Source organism: Cyprinodon tularosa, unplaced genomic scaffold (genome assembly GCF_016077235.1).
Source record: "Cyprinodon tularosa strain WSP-4 unplaced genomic scaffold, ASM1607723v1 ctg534, whole genome shotgun sequence".
NCBI lineage: Eukaryota > Metazoa > Chordata > Actinopteri > Cyprinodontiformes > Cyprinodontidae > Cyprinodon > Cyprinodon tularosa.
The window spans coordinates 471,168-488,223 of NW_024039268.1; the positions used below are offsets into that span (position 1 = coordinate 471,168).

Genomic DNA, 17,056 nt, shown 5'->3' on the forward strand with positions numbered 1-17,056 from the left:
TGTTTTTAGAGAAGTTATTCCAAACCTCATTATGGTCAAATCCCAGGGATGCGGCTTCAAAAGCTGGATCTGGATCTTTTTCCTGTTGGAAATATTTTTGGGATCATGAAGACGGCCTTCTTTATTCTGCTAAATCAATTCTTTGACAATTAAAAGAAATACAGATTGACTAATCTGTGGCATTTAAAAGGTAAATCCAGCCTGTGGACGACCTTCAGCTCCTGAAGGACCTGAACTGTTTCAGAGATCAGACTGTTGATTCATCTGACATCGCTTTGCAAGTTATATTTAGCTTTTCACATCAGTCTCAGGAGCATTAGAGACTGTTTGACTGTTTGATGTAAGACTTTGGCTGCAGATTGTTCTGAAACAGCTTTCTGCTTATGGTCTAAACATATGCAATGATCCTAACCACTTTCTATACTTCACCATCTACATGATCTTCTTAAGCCTTCGGTCTCAGATATAAAGTTTTATTCTTTTAGTTTACTCATTTTAATCATTATGAATCATTTTAATCATATTTTATTCCTTTAAAAGTCATGTTTGTGCCTTTTTGTCTGCAGCAGATTCCTCCTGGATTTTTTTAAAACGACGCACTAGTTTGTTAAAGGAGCAGAAACATGACAGGAAGTTTTCTCCGTTTTTGATCCACTGTGTCCATGAGCAACAGTCGCGATGCTGCAGAGTCAACGGCTCAGAACCAACAGAAGAAAAGATGATCTGGTCAGCTTTACTGCCAACCTCATTGTGAAGCTTTACTACCAACCTCATTGTGAAGCTTTACTGCCAACCTCATTGTGAAGCTTTACTGCCAGCCTCATTGTGAAGCTTTACTACCAGCCTCATTGGGAAGCTTTACTACCAACCTCATTGTGAAGCTTTACTGCCAGCCTCATTGTGAAGCTTTACTGCCAGCCTCATTGTGAAGCTTTACTGCCAGCCTCATTGTGAAGCTTTACTACCAACCTCATTGTGAAGCTTTACTGCCAGCCTCATTGTGAAGCTTTACTACCAGCCTCATTGTGAAGCTTTACTACCAACCTCATTGTGAAGCTTTACTGCCAACCTCATTGTGAAGCTTTACTGCCAGCCTCATTGTGAAGCTTTACTGCCAGCCTCATTGTGAAGCTTTACTACCAGCCTCATTGTGAAGCTTTACTGCCAGCCTCATTGTGAAGCTTTACTGCCAGCCTCATTGTGAAGCTTTACTGCCAGCCTCATTGTGAAGCTTTACTACCAGCCTCATTGTGAAGCTTTACTGCCAGCCTCATTGTGAAGCTTTACTGCCAGCCTCATTGTGAAGCTTTACTACCAGCCTCATTGTGAAGCTTTACTACCAGCCTCATTGTGAAGCTTTACTGCCAGCCTCATTGTGAAGCTTTACTGCCAGCCTCATTGTGAAGCTTTACTGCCAACCTCATTGTGAAGCTTTACTGCCAGCCTCATTGTGAAGCTTTACTACCAGCCTCATTGTGAAGCTTTACTACCAGCCTCATTGTGAAGCTTTACTGCCAGCCTCATTGTGAAGCTTTACTGCCAGCCTCATTGTGAAGCTTTACTGCCAGCCTCATTGTGAAGCTTTACTACCAGCCTCATTGTGAAGCTTTACTACCAGCCTCATTGTGAAGCTTTACTGCCAGCCTCATGGTGAAGCTTTACTGCCAGCCTCATTGTGAAGCTTTACTACCAGCCTCATTGTGAAGCTTTACTACCAGCCTCATTGTGAAGCTTTACTACCAGCCTCATTGTGAAGCTTTACTACCAGCCTCATTGTGAAGCTTTACTGCCAACCTCATTGTGAAGCTTTACTGCCAGCCTCATGGTGAAGCTTTACTGCCAGCCTCATTGTGAAGCTTTACTGCCAACCTCATTGTGAAGCTTTACTGCCAGCCTCATGGTGAAGCTTTACTGCCAGCCTCATTGTGAAGCTTTACTGCCAGCCTCATGGTGAAGCTTTACTACCAGCCTCATTGTGAAGCTTTACTACCAGCCTCATTGTGAAGCTTTACTACCAGCCTCATTGTGAAGCTTTACTGCCAGCCTCATTGTGAAGCTTTACTACCAACCTCATTGTGAAGCTTTACTGCCAGCCTCATGGTGAAGCTTTACTACCAGCCTCATTGTGAAGCTTTACTACCAGCCTCATTGTGAAGCTTTACTGCCAGCCTCATGGTGAAGCTTTACTGCCAGCCTCATTGTGAAGCTTTACTGCCAGCCTCATTGTGAAGCTTTACTGCCAACCTCATGGTGAAGCTTTACTGCCAGCCTCATTGTGAAGCTTTACTACCAACCTCATTGTGAAGCTTTACTGCCAGCCTCATGGTGAAGCTTTACTGCCAGCCTCATGGTGAAGCTTTACTGCCAGCCTCATTGTGAAGCTTTACTACCAACCTCATTGTGAAGCTTTACTGCCAGCCTCATGGTGAAGCTTTACTGCCAGCCTCATGGTGAAGCTTTACTGCCAGCCTCATTGTGAAGCTTTACTACCAACCTCATTGTGAAGCTTTACTGCCAGCCTCATGGTGAAGCTTTACTACCAGCCTCATTGTGAAGCTTTACTACCAGCCTCATTGTGAAGCTTTACTACCAGCCTCATTGTGAAGCTTTACTGCCAGCCTCATGGTGAAGCTTTACTACCAACCTCATTGTGAAGCTTTACTACCAGCCTCATTGTGAAGCTTTACTACCAACCTCATTGTGAAGCTTTACTACCAGCCTCATTGTGAAGCTTTACTACCAGCTTCATGGTGAAGCTTTACTACCAGCCTCATTGTGAAGCTTTACTACCAGCCTCATTGTGAAGCTTTACTACCAGCCTCATTGTGAAGCTTTACTGCCAGCCTCATTGTGAAGCTTTACTACCAGCCTCATTGTGAAGCTTTACTGCCAGCCTCATTGTGAAGCTTTACTACCAGCCTCATGGTGAAGCTTTATTGCCAGCCTCATTGTGAAGCTTTACTACCAGCCTTATGGTGAAGCTTTACTGCCAGCCTCATTGTGAAGCTTTACTACCAGCCTCATTGTGAAGCTTTACTGCCAGCCTCATGGTGAAGCTTTACTGCCAGCCTCATGGTGAAGCTTTACTGCCAGCCTCATTGTGAAGCTTTACTACCAGCCTCATTGTGAAGCTTTACTGCCAGCCTCATTGTGAAGCTTTACTACCAACCTCATTGTGAAGCTTTACTACCAGCCTCATTGTGAAGCTTTACTACCAGCCTCATTGTGAAGCTTTACTACCAACCTCATTGTGAAGCTCTACTACCAGCCTCATGGTGAAGCTTTACTGCCAGCCTCATGGTGAAGCTTTACTACCAGCCTCATTGTGAAGCTTTACTGCCAGCCTCATTGTGAAGCTTTACTACCAACCTCATGGTGAAGCTTTACTACCAGCCTCATTGTGAAGCTTTACTACCAGCCTCATTGTGAAGCTTTACTACCAACCTCATTGTGAAGCTTTCCTACCAACCTCATTGTGAAGCTTTACTGCCAGCCTCATTGTGAAGCTTTACTACCAGCCTCATGGTGAAGCTTTACTACCAGCCTCATTGTGAAGCTTTACTACCAACCTCATTGTGAAGCTTTACTACTAGCCTCATTGTGAAGCTTTACTACCAGCCTCATTGTGAAGCTTTACTGCCAGCCTCATTGTGAAGCTTTACTACCAACCTCATTGTGAAGCTTTACTACCAGCCTCATTGTGAAGCTTTACTGCCAGCCTCATTGTGAAGCTTTACTACCAGCCTCATTGTGAAGCTTTACTACCAGCCTCATTGTGAAGCTTTACTACCAACCTCATTGTGAAGCTTTACTACCAGCCTCATGGTGAAGCTTTACTGCCAGCCTCATTGTGAAGCTTTACTACCAGCCTCACTGTGAAGCTTTACTACCAGCCTCATTGTGAAGCTTTACTGCCAACCTCATTGTGAAGCTTTACTACCAACCTCATTGTGAAGCTTTACTGCCAGCCTCATTGTGAAGCTTTACTACCAGCCTCATTGTGAAGCTTTACTGCCAGCCTCATTGTGAAGCTTTACTGCCAGCCTCATTGTGAAGCTTTACTACCAGCCTCATTGTGAAGCTTTACTACCAGCCTCATTGCGAAGCTTTACTGCCAGCCTCATGGTGAAGCTTTACTGCCAGCCTCATTGTGAAGCTTTACTGCCAGCCTCATTGTGAAGCTTTACTGCCAGCCTCATGGTGAAGCTTTACTACCAACCTCATTGTGAAGCTTTACTACCAGCCTCATTGTGAAGCTTTACTACCAACCTCATTGTGAAGCTTTACTAGCAGCCTCATTGTGAAGCTTTGCTGCCAGCCTCATTGTGAAGCTTTACTGCCAGCCTCATTGTGAAGCTTTACTACCAACCTCATTGTGAAGCTTTACTACCAGCCTCATTATGAAGCTTTACTACCAGCCTCATTGTGAAGCTTTACTGCCAGCCTCATTGTGAAGCTTTACTGCCAGCCTCATTGTGAAGCTTTACTACCAACCTCATTGTGAAGCTTTACTACCAGCCTCATGGTGAAGCTTTACTACCAGCCTCATTGTGAAGCTTTACTGCCAGCCTCATTGTGAAGCTTTACTGCCAGCCTCATTGTGAAGCTTTACTACCAACCTCATTGTGAAGCTTTACTGCCAGCCTCATTGTGAAGCTTTACTGCCAGCCTCATTGTGAAGCTTTACTACCAACCTCATTGTGAAGCTTTACTGCCAGCCTCATTGTGAAGCTTTACTGCCAGCCTCATTGTGAAGCTTTACTACCAACCTCATTGTGAAGCTTTACTACCAGCCTCATGGTGAAGCATTACTACCAGCCTCATGGTGAGGCTTTACTACCAGCCTCTTTGTGAAGCTTTACTACCAGCCTCATTGTGAAGCTTTACTGCCAGCCTCATTGTGAAGCTTTACTGCCAGCCTCATTGTGAAGCTTTACTACCAACCTCATTGTGAAGCTTTACTACCAGCCTCATTGTGAAGCTTTACTACCAGCCTCATTGTGAAGCTTTACCTCCAGCCTCATTGTGAAGCTTTACTGCCAGCCTCATTGTGAAGCTTTACTACCAACCTCATTGTGAAGCTTTACTACCAGCCTCATGGTGAAGCTTTACTACCAGCCTCATGGTGAGGCTTTACTACCAGCCTCTTTGTGAAGCTTTACTACCAGCCTCATTGTGAAGCTTTACTGCCAGCCTCATTGTGAAGCTTTACTGCCAGCCTCATTGTGAAGCTTTACTACCAACCTCATTGTGAAGCTTTACTACCAGCCTCATGGTGAAGCTTTACTACCAGCCTCATTGTGAAGCTTTACTACCAGCCTCATTGTGAAGCTTTACTACCAGCCTCATTGTGAAGCTTTACTGCCAGCCTCATTGTGAAGCTTTACTACCAACCTCATTGTGAAGCTTTACTACCAGCCTCATGGTGAAGCTTTACTACCAGCCTCATTGTGAAGCTTTACTACCAGCCTCATTGTGAAGCTTTACTACCAGCCTCATGGTGAAGCTTTACTACCAGCCTCATGGTGAGGCTTTACTGCCAGCCTCATTGTGAAGCTTTACTACCAGCCTCACTGTGAAGCTTTACTACCAGCCTCATTGTGAAGGCACTTCTTTTAGGGATCTAAAAGCAGCGGCAGGAAGTGCAGGATTGTGCAGCAGTTTGGTGCATTTATAGCATAAAAAGTTAAACATCAGACAGCTGATTGGATGAACAGGAATAACTTTTTTACTGACATTCTGTAGGTTTGACCAAGCATGCGATAAAACCTGATTATTCCCATAAATATCCCATAAACACTTGAAGGTCTGTCAGAACCTGCAGTTCTGTAGAGTTTGGACATATTTATCTTTAAAAAAAAAACAATAACAACAAAGGACTGACTGAGATGAATAAATAAATTGAACTTTATTGATCTCACAGTGGATAAATTAACTCATATGCATATAACCCATCCCCTTGGGGAGCAGTGGGCTGCCACTGTGCAGCACCCAGGGAGCAATCGGGGGTTAAGAGTGGGTTTCTACCTCACAACCTCAGGATTCTAAGTCCTATGCCCTAACCACTAGGCCACCAATCCCCCTAAGATGTTGGCCTCAGTCTATAAAATAAATGTTTGTTTAAATTGGTGTCACACCGATACTGATACCAGTATCGGGGGTGCCCCGATCCAGCACTAAAATGGTGCCATCGGTATCGGCGAGTACCAACCAATAGGGCACCGGTACCATTCTGAGAGCCAAAAGTTTCTTCACCTATTGTCACCCATTCCAGGTAGGCAATAAAAAGTTCTACTGGATTCACTGTTTTAGTCTTTTTCCTGCTTCACAAAGGAAGGCAGCAGCTTGAAGCCATGATGGTGATTATTTAACATCCCAGTAATCTGCAGTTCTTCATATAAACACACATTCATTTCAAACAGATGGTAGCGGCAGCTACTGCACAGCCAGGTATCGGGTATCTGGGCCAGAAATACGGCATCAGTTCAACACTCGTTTACATAAATCCAAACGTCTCCTAATAAAAAAACAAATTTTATTGATTAAATGAATACAGAGAGGTTGATCATCCTTTCCTCCATCATGGACCCGCACAGGAAGGGTCGGGCAAAGGTTGGCTAACATCTCCTCGATCCAGACATATTGGACACAACCTATTTAGACATTTAGCTTCAGGTAAAACATCCGGCACAGCTTCTTCCCTCAGGCTGTCTCTCTAATGGACGTTTGACAGAAGATGGGTCTCTTAACAATAATAGAGTCAAAACTGTAAATCTGCAAATTTACATTAGAGACACTTTTATCCTCGTTTTCCTTTTAAATATTTGAAATCATATGTCTTCAATTAGAGCGAAGTGAAACTGAAGTCGAATCCTTTGGCTCTGTCCTAATGTCCAACAGAGGCGGAGATGATGGACCTTCTCTCTACTTCAACCATCCCTGTCTCCATAGTAACAGATGTGAGACTCATCTGTTGCTTCTGCGACTAAGATATTCACATCTTCAGACCAAATAGAGTCAGTTTAACAGAAAGCTAGCCTTTTCATCTTCATAAAGTTTATTTCTATCGAGTAATTGGGTGGGGTTGGGTTCTCCTTACCCCACCCTTCACGGATCTTCAGGGAAGAACTTTGTGGGGAAAACAAGTTGAAACAGAACCTCAGCCGCCTGAACGCTACAGGTAGATCATTTGCTGATGGACACCATTCCAGCTGCTTCTGTCTTTCTCTAACATTATTTGGTTTTTTATTGTTTTATTTCTCTGTGATTTATTCAATTGACAATAAAATATTCATTGTTTATATAATTTACTGAATTTATGTTTTTTATGTCAATAAAAATTCCCAAATACAATCAAATCCAAAGCACCTTCAACTCATGAAACTACAGGAATAAGTTCGGTTCTGATTAGTCCAGCTTCTCAGAGCAGGAGGCTGTCTGATGTGCATTCCAGTTAAATGGCCACCGGAGGTTACTGCATGTGGTAGAGGGGAAAGTCTGGAGCGGATCAGCTTCCAGGGAGCTGCAGCAGCTGCATTTGGCACTTTATAGGCTGGAGCTGCAGACTGGGTGCATCAGGGTTCTGGGGAGCTCTGCTGCTGGGTGGAGCGGTTAAGGCTGCTAAGGAAGCTGGGAAGAGTGAAACGGCTGGTGATGCTGCTGCAGTGCTGCTGCGCCTGCTTTGGGAACTGCCACAGCTGCTGGGTGAGCTCATTGAGCCCTTTGCAGGGGTTCAGCATGGACAGCGTGGCTGGCGTTAGGTCATGCTCATGCATTAGCTTCCTGCAGCGCTCCATGCAATCTGCTGCAAACGGGAACCGAAGCAGGAAAGTCTTTATGGGAGCACAGCTGCTGAAAACTGGATGGAGAAACATCAATAAGATCATCTGAAACAGGTATTTGTCCATTTAACGACCAGCGGGAACCACAGAGTGAACTAAGACTGGACCAACACCAACATAACATCACTGGCACTTTTTGGTCAAAGGTTTTTTTTGCTCTCACCTCCGGTTCCACCTGCTGCTGCTTCTTCTGCAGATGCTGCCGCAGCTTCGCTCTGAGAAGAGAAGAAGATGTGGCTGATTGGAGCTCTGAACAAAAACCATCCCTCAGAGGCACGTTGACGAAAGTTTGATTTCAGAGGTGGGGGGGACGCAGGTATTTTCTAATATAACTAACCAGCATGTTTGACCATCAAATCACATTCAGTGGCAATGAGCTTCTCAGGAGTGACAGCGGTTAAAGCCAATCACACAAGAAAAGACGGCGCCCCAATCAGGAGCTTGTGGGCGGCGGTGGGCCAATCAGGAGCTTGTGGGCGGCCTAAACTCAGGGAAGCGAGCTCAGGGAAGCGAGCTCAGATTGAGCTGCGGTTATCTGCATGGTCGGAGTACAGATGTCTGTGTACGGTAGCCTAACATTGTTCTTGGACAATAGAGGGGACCTTAACGGACATTTGAAAAAGTGCAGAGGCAGGATGTCTCCATTGCTTTTGCTACAGTAAACCAAAACAAAGGGAATCAGAACTTAAAATAAATCAAATGGGACAAGATTTAATGAAATCTTAGATGGATCCTGCAGGGTTTTTCCAGAACTTTCTGTGAGAGGATCTTCAAATCTCAAACAAGAACTAACTAAAAACTTTCATCAGGCTGCTCAGGTTCTGGTTCTGACTCTTTAGGAAACACTCTTCATGTTGCAAGAGGACAGATAAGTCAGATGTTTATGGAAAGTCACCTGCTCTGTGGAGGGGGGTGGTGGTTCTGGCTGCTGGTTTATAGGACTCTCCAGGTCTTTCCTCTCTGATGCTGGTTCTACATCAGTTGAAGAAGGAGTGACCTGCTCCGTTGTTTCATGTTCAGCTTCGGTGGGCTGGTTCCCTTCAGCTGTTGCTTCAGGTTCGTCTTCAGCTGGACAGATATCCACCAGACACCTGAGATGAGGTGGAGAATGAAAAGAGGAGTGAAGGAGCGGTTCTGTGAGGCTCCCAGAGGTCCTCCCCTAAAAACAGGAGCAAAGCTAAGCAGATGACATCTTGTCCTGGAACCCAAAGTTCTTCTGGGATCTGTCCATAGTGTCTCTCAGAGACAGATAAACAGCATTTAATCACCAACGGTCAGTAGTTGAAGACCAGCAACCAAAGTTAAAAAGTTCTTATGGCCATTAACCACTACTACCAACTCAGTAACGGTTATTTAGATACAGTATGTTTAGTATCTACTTAAATGCATTTCTAGGCTGAAAATGTGACATCAGGAGGCTGCTGATCACTGATTGGCTAGGGAGTCACATAACAGTAGGAGTTTCTAAATTCTACTTTCTTGAATCTATAAATTCCTGTTTGCTGGCCTTATGGATCCATCTCCCTGAGTCACTGGACCATAGGTGGGTGACTGACGGGCCTAAGGTACCGATAAAATGACACTAAGGGACCTGGACCAAGCTAAGATGCTGGTTTATCGGCGTGACCAGTGGGATTTTCAGAGAGGATGCTGCATACGCACTGCTTTGCTCCCAAACCCACCATTTATAAAGGAGTGAACTGTGCAAGGGCACAAACATACTCTGTGGAGCAAAACATTGGTCCAAGGGAGCTCCAACGTCCACCAATGGTCAAACCTCATCTCTGCCAATAGAAACCTTTGCTTGAGGCGGGGGACTGGAGATGAAAATGGAGGAGAAGCTTATTTAATGCTTGTCAGATTTGCATTGATTCCTGTTATCATTGGTCCAACTGTCTGCAAAATGTTCCAACTGCTTCATACTGTGGAAAATAGATGTGGAAATGGTTGCTGTGAAATGAAGCCCTTTTACGAGCCTGAACTCCCCAAGCTGCTTGATGGACCTCAGGGTTTTATGCACTGCCTCTTCTTCTTTGCTGCTCCTAATTAGCAGGATTAGTGCTGAAACTTGCTTCTTAGCAAAGCACAATGAACCCGAGCTCCACCAACCCAGCCAGCAACAGCATCAAGCAGCCAGTGCAGCACAGTACCAAGGCAGCACGCTGCTGCGCTGAACCCTGTGGCAAACGCAGCTTAAACTGCTTCCTGTCTCAAAGGCCTGCCCCCATAGAAATAAAAGAGTTTGGTAAAAATGAAAAAAAAAATAAATACATTTATCTTTCCCTTTTTGCATCCATAATAGCTTTGAAACCACCAGTGGTGAACCCAGGAACACCTCTGCCTTATGTTGTGAATGATGTGACTGGTGCGAGGGATTTAATGTTCTCTAGAGTCCTGTTTAAAGGAATAGTACACCCAAAACAGGATTAGCCTTCATTTTCTACTCACCCCCATGCTGAACAACACTCTGGAGTACTTTTTTGATATCTCAAATGCATCTGGAGATCTGGGAGGCTTCTTGCTGTCTGCTGACATTCAAATAATGGAGGTCTATGGCGCCCGAGACAGAAAGGTCCATAAAAGTCCACAAAAAACGTGTCAATATTCCTCCATACTGCTCGTCCAATGTATTCCAAGTGTCCTGAGTGGGTAGCGTCCAGAATTTACTCGAAACGAAGTCATTTAGAATGTTTTTAGAGCATAAACAGTAGTGTATAGGATTTCCTAGAAGCGCGTTCACGAGTCTACGGATACCGCGGCAGACCAAACCAGATGAAAGTGCGCATTCAGCGTCTGCTCTGCCGATAATGCAAGCGTAGAAGAAGAAATGTGCTGTTTAGCTGTGCAAAGAAAGAAACAACGGAAGAAAAATGTCTGAGGACTTCAGTGTTGAGGAAGAGCATGAGTTCTTTGCCGAGCTGAATGCGCACTTTCATCTGGTTTGGTCTGCCGCGGTTTCCGTAGACTCGTGAACGCGCTTTTAGGAAATCCTATACACTACTGTTTATGCTCTGAAAACATTCTAAATGACTTCGTTTCGAGTAAATTCTGGACGCTACCCACTCAGGACACTTGGAATACATTGGACGAGCAGTATGGAGGAATATTGACACGTTTTTTGTGGACTTTTATGGACCTTTCTGCCTCGGGCGCCATAGACCTCCATTATTTGAATGTCAGCAGACAGCAAGAAGCCTCCCAGATCTCCAGATGCATTTGAGATATCAAAAAAGTACTCCAGAGTGTTGTTCAGCATGGGGGTGAGTAGAAAATGAAGGCTAATCATGTTTTGGGTGTACTATCCTTTAAAACAGAAGTGATGCAAACTAAGAGATCAAAGCAAAACCAACGTTAGATGCATATTAAATTTAGCCAGATTTAAAAAATCTGGAATTTTCTGTCAATTTGCATCACACCTAATCAGGGGTGTTGTTAAAGTTTAAAGAGCAGAGCGAGATGAAGCTTTTGTAATTCTCGGCCAGGAACCGCCTCTGCATCCAGCTCCGGCCTCTTTCTCTGATCTCTGCTGTCCTCCCTTAGTACCAGAGGGCCTCATTTCCTAACCTCTGATGTCTGGTTGAAGTTTCAGATCCTGGACAGATGGAACCAACACTGAAAGTGACCATGATTCAGCCATATCTCCCGGACCCCGGAACCTGGCAGCCCCTATGGAGAATCTGAAGGACTCGGACGCCAGTGACTCTGTTCGGCTTCAGCATTAGTTACCAGACTGTAACTGCTGTGTAACATCCTGGTCCACCAAGTTGCGTTGGAGCAAGCAAGCAACAGATAGAAGCTCTTTCTACTTGATGACACAGCGCAATAAGTCGGGCTTTGTCTCCATTGGCCCTATTGGCCACACTTTTTTCTCCCAAAATGTTAAGTGAGGAACAAAATGCAAATTAGTTAAAAATGAACTGGAATCATATTTGGTATGAATCCATAATTAACTCCATGCCTTCTTCTCTGCTTTGGTGCAAATTCATAGCAGCATTACAGGACTATCAACAGATGTGGTCTAATCACGGCAGTGTTTAAGGCTGCTTTAGAAAACATGAAACCATTTTGTGTTCATGGAGTGTGACGTGACATAAGGATCTAACTCCAGCTGAAACACAGAGAACCATCAAACCAACATTTCCTTAATAACAACTGACATCAGAAGGCCTAACCTACCTCTTCAGTTCGGTCCTGATTGGCAGAAAGAAGGGAACAGAAAGGTCAGAAACCTCCACAGACCAGATAATCAACTGAGCATGGGAAACGCTTTGCAGAAGCCAGGGTACTGTGGATAGGGTGGGTATCCTAACATCCAGGTACTGTGGATAGGGTGGGTATCCTAACATCCAGGTACTGTGGATAGGGTGGGTATCCTAACATCCAGGTACTGTGGATAGGGTGGGTATCCTAACATCCAGATACTGTGGATAGGGTGGGTATCCTAACATCCAGATACTGTGGATAGGGTGGGTATCCTAACATCCAGGTACTGTGGATAGGGTGGGTATCCTAACATCCAGGTACTGTGGATAGGGTGGGTATCCTAACATCCAGGTACTGTGGATAGGGTGGGTATCCTAACATCCAGGTACTGTGGATAGGGTGGGTATCCTAACATCCAGATACTGTGGATAGGGTGGGTATCCTAACATCCAGATACTGTGGATAGGGTGGGTATCCTAACATCCAGGTACTGTGGATAGGGTGGGTATCCTAACATCCAGGTACTGTGGATAGGGTGGGTATCCTAACATCCAGGTACTGTGGATAGGGTGGGTATCCTAACATCCAGGTACTGTGGATAGGGTGGGTATCCTAACATCCAGGTACTGTGGATAGGGTGGGTATCCTAACATCCAGGTACTGTGGATAGGGTGGGTATCCTAACATCCAGGTACTGTGGATAGGGTGGGTATCATAACATCCAGATACTGTGGATAGGGTGGGTATCCTAACATCCAGGTACTGTGGATAGGGTGGGTATCCTAACATCCAGCAAGATGGACTACAAGTTTTATGCAACCACAGAGACCCGTGAAGAAGCAGGCTGACGTGTTCCAAAGAACAGTTAGTGGTTACCCTACAGGCGTACTGATGCAGATAAGGAGAACCTTGGTATTCCCATGGATGAAATTTTGATTTCAGAATAAGTGTGTGTGTGTGGGGTGGGTGGGGGGTTTATTGAACTAGGTCTGTGATCATCCAATCACAGACCTAGTTCAGTGGCGCATCAAATACTTGTACAGTGAGCTTTTCAGGAGACAGTGGTGACAGCCAATCACAGAGGGCCAATCAGGAGCTTGTGGGCGGTCTAAACTCAGAGAAGCAGGCTTCAACTGGAGCTGCGGTTTTCCCTCTTGGTCCTAGTGATCGATGAATTTCTGTGTAATGTAACATAACATTGTTTTTGGACAGTAAAAAGTGCAGTGGACCAAAACGGACGATGTTATAACCATGAAACAATCCTGTAAACCGCCCAGCGAGACTCTCCACGTCCTCCTGGAGATCATCATATTTTGCTTAGAGGTCTCAAACCAGGAATGTTTGTTCTGGTTGCTTAGAAATCTATTGCCACCCACAAAACTCGCCCTGAAAGTTCCTGGCATTCTCTGCAGTTTCCTCTCAATCTAATATGACTGAAGAAGTACCAAGTGGAGGCATCTAGAAGTTGTTTTGTTCAGATGAACCTCCTGGGCTGACTCATAGTAGAGAAACACAGAGCTTCATCACAAGACGATGGAGCTCCTCTGCTTATCTTTTAGACACCATCTTACACAGTCAGATCCTTTTATTTGTTCATATAATGGATATGGTTCTGGATCCATGACTGTAGGACCAGACTGGAAAATAAATGGAGCTTTGTGTTTTCCTTAAAGTCCAGCTCCTTTTTCCCCAGAGAAAGAAACACTGTACTGCAGAAAGGGTTCTAATCTCTGTTCCTATCCTGCCTTCATCTTGGACCAACATCCAACTCAAAAGAATAAAGTTAAAATCAATCCACTGGACTTTGCTTCCAAGTTTGAAGACGTTTCTCTTCCATCCAGGAAGATTTTTCAATTCAAAATGTCAGAAATAGCGTTTAGTTCCAGGTTTTATCCAGTGGTGGAAACTTGGAACAAACTTGGAAACACAGTCCAGTGGATTGTTTTTAACTTTCTTTTTTTTGCAATGACTGACCTGATGACTGAAATTCTTCACCAACATCCCTCCAACTCATCTACCAGAAGCAGAGACCACCATCTTGAACTCAGGGGACCAGGCTACTTCTTTATTGTCTAGAACCCTTGTCCTAACCCCTGAACATTGCAAGTCCAAGCAGATGTCCAATCCCAATGACAGCTAAACAAACTTCGTAATTATTCTGTAAAACACTAGAAACTGCCTAAAAAAAGAACATGACCTGACATGACAGTAAGTGGTCAAACTGGCTGCAGTGACTATTTTCCAAACTTGATCCTGGTAACAAATTGATGAAATGTTTAACTAACCAGCTATTTATTCGGTTACTGTTTGCTAACACCCTACTTTCCAGGCTAGCACACATGTCCACCCTGGAATGCTGACCTTATCTGGTGTCATATAAATGTTCGCAGTAGGTCGAAATGTGAGAAAACGTAGCAAATTATGTGGAACATCAAGACCTGACACCTGTTTGAGGTATGTTCTTCTCCTTTAACAGACATCCCAAGTCCAAAAAAAGGAATTTCAGGGAGATGCTTATTGCTCATAGGAGATCAGTTTAAAGTCCTGCTGAAATCCTGGTACCACGTCTTTTCTCTGCTTCCCCCAACCACTGAGCCTGCCTCTGTGCCTGTCTTTGTGCACAGAGGCAGATGCACAGAGGCACACATCCAGATTGAACAGTGCATGTCTATTGGAATTAAGGGCAGCGGCGTAGGAAGCGGGGGGGACGGGGGGGACATGTCCCCCCCAATATAAAAGCCAGGTGGATATGTCCCCCCCAAAAAATTGTACCGCAAAATATTAGATTTTGACATTTTTTAACTAGCGTGCTTTTATTTTGAAGGCGCAGCATAGCGTTACGTCATTGTACTCCCCCTCCCCTCTCTGAACTGCTGAGTGAGAGTGTTTGAGCACGCAGAAGGGAGGGAAACAGCGATACAGAAGTCAGAAACTTGTGAAAGAGGTAAAATGGTCTGTCGGGATGCTGCCTATTTAAAACGTCTTTGTTGTCAGTTCACTTTCATATATAGAAACTGAATCTTTTTGGTTTAGTCATCTTAATCTTGTACGAAAGAGGATTAGGGCCACTGGAAAAAAAAAGTTAACTGATTTTTAAATTTTTTTTTAGTTTAACATGGGTAAAAAAGTAAGAATTCTGACTTTTCTCAGAATTCTGACTTTAATCTCAGAATTCTGACTTTTTTCTCAGAAATCTGACAGATGATTAATATTTCTAATCAATTTACAGTGTTTTTTTTTTGTTTGTTTTTTTTTGGGGGGGGGGGTTGTACTATACAGATATATAAAAACAAGAAGGTCTAACTAAAAAAATAACCAGAATATATGTTTAGAGTAAAGATTTACTACTTGTACACAAGCACACAATTTCAAATCTGCTGAGCTTGCTGTGCAAGAAAATGTAAAATATACGTATAAAGAAATATAACAGGAAGTACTGCTAAAACATAAACTAAATGTTAAATAATGTAGATATTGGTTTAAAAAATTCTTCAGATTTGGAAATTTGGAAGGAATACATAATTTTGAAATTAATCAACAAATCTGGTAAAAAATAAATAAATAAAAAATAAAAGTTGCACTTTTTTACTTGAGGAATTTGTTGAATAACTTCATAATTATGAGTTTAACTAGTTGGAGGTAATGCTACACTTCTCTGCTTCCTGTCCTGCTCATAAAAGGTAAACATTATAAACCCACCATCCATTTTCTACATTATTTGGAAAACACAACACAAATGTAATATAACAAAAGTATGTTTAAAAACAAACATGTTAGCATCCAGCCATAGGCATGTCTATTTTAGAGACTAGCTCTCTTGTTTAATGACCTTCTGCTCCTCCATTAATGAGGGGACCCCTCGGGCACGTAAAAAGTTGCCTAATTCTGTCATTTTCCACCAATGTGTCACTGGCTCTCTCAAACAACTCACTTCTTTGTCAGTGAAGCTGAGTGCTCCACATCTCTGCCTTCATGGTGCCCATCTACATTAAGATCCACAATTCTGTCAGATTCTGTCAGAATTCTGAGATTAAAGTCAGAATTCTGAGAAAAAAAAGTCAGAATTCTGACCTTTTTCCCGTATTAAACTGAAATGAAATTTAAAAATCACTTAACTTTTTTTTTTTTTTTTCAGTGGCCCTAATCCTCTTCCGTAGTCTTGGGCTGGTCACTCATCCAATATTTAACTGCTAACTTTCTCTAGACGTTTGCCACGCTAGCCAAAATGTTTTTTTTTTTTTATATATATCTCATTTCAGTACAATGCCACCACCAACTAAAAGGCGGAAACAGCAGTAGGACTTACTCAGATTTTTTTAAAAAGAGAAACGTCAGTGTGAGTAACAGTCACCTAACACAACTTGTGTTGAAATTAGCCCGATCTGGGCGTGCGTTTAACGAGGATTTTTTTATTTTTTGCATGGTTTTGATTCGCCGAAATGGACAGATGTTATACCTGCCGCGCTCCTGATCGTTAGTTAACCACAGGGAGAATTAATTTTAATTCTTAGCAGCGGCGGCCGCATTGGTCGTGCAACCACTAATTAACCAACTAATTAACTTCTGCACCTTTATTTCCTCAAATAAACTGCTGGCTCCTCTTTTTAGACTATAAACAGATTAACACAACATTGACAACTCTGTAGTTTTCTCTGTTCTGTACTGCAAATTGGAATTAAAGGCGCCATTTCTACCAAAGGTCGGGACAGACTGACGCACCAGCACCTCCTGACCCCACTAAGGAACAGGGTGTACAGAAAATGGAAGGATAGATGGATTTCTACCAAAGGTTGATAATGCGTTTTTGAACCAGATGCTTCAAAGCGCCCTGTCCATAATTCTTCACCACACTGTCAGCTCCCTCTGTCAGTCAACCTATATAAATTCATTTTTTAAACATTATTGCAAGTTTGACAAAATAAAACATATCAAACTTTGCACATGTGTGGCCTACTGAATTGTTTTTAATCCAACTGAAATATTTGATTTTCTAGTGCGTATGCGGACACTAA

The 17,056-nt window shown here is 43.5% G+C and overlaps 1 protein-coding gene across 10 annotated transcripts in view; it reads right to left on the bottom strand.

Moving 5' to 3' along the window:
* cngb1a (cyclic nucleotide gated channel subunit beta 1a) overlaps positions 1-17,056 on the bottom strand; it is a 69,168-nt gene that overhangs the window by 19,658 nt on the left and 32,454 nt on the right. For 6 of the 10 annotated variants that reach the window (XM_038304499.1, XM_038304497.1, XM_038304492.1 and 3 more), the window contains 3 exons: positions 12,018-12,032; positions 8,737-8,932; positions 8,005-8,056 (listed from right to left, as the gene is read on the bottom strand). In XM_038304499.1, coding sequence (XP_038160427.1) covers positions 8,005-8,056; positions 8,737-8,932; positions 12,018-12,032 — 263 coding nt within the window. The remainder of the gene's footprint in view (positions 1-8,004; positions 8,057-8,736; positions 8,933-12,017; positions 12,033-17,056) is intronic. The other 4 variants (XM_038304496.1, XM_038304491.1, XM_038304498.1 and 1 more) reach the window with 1 other exon arrangement.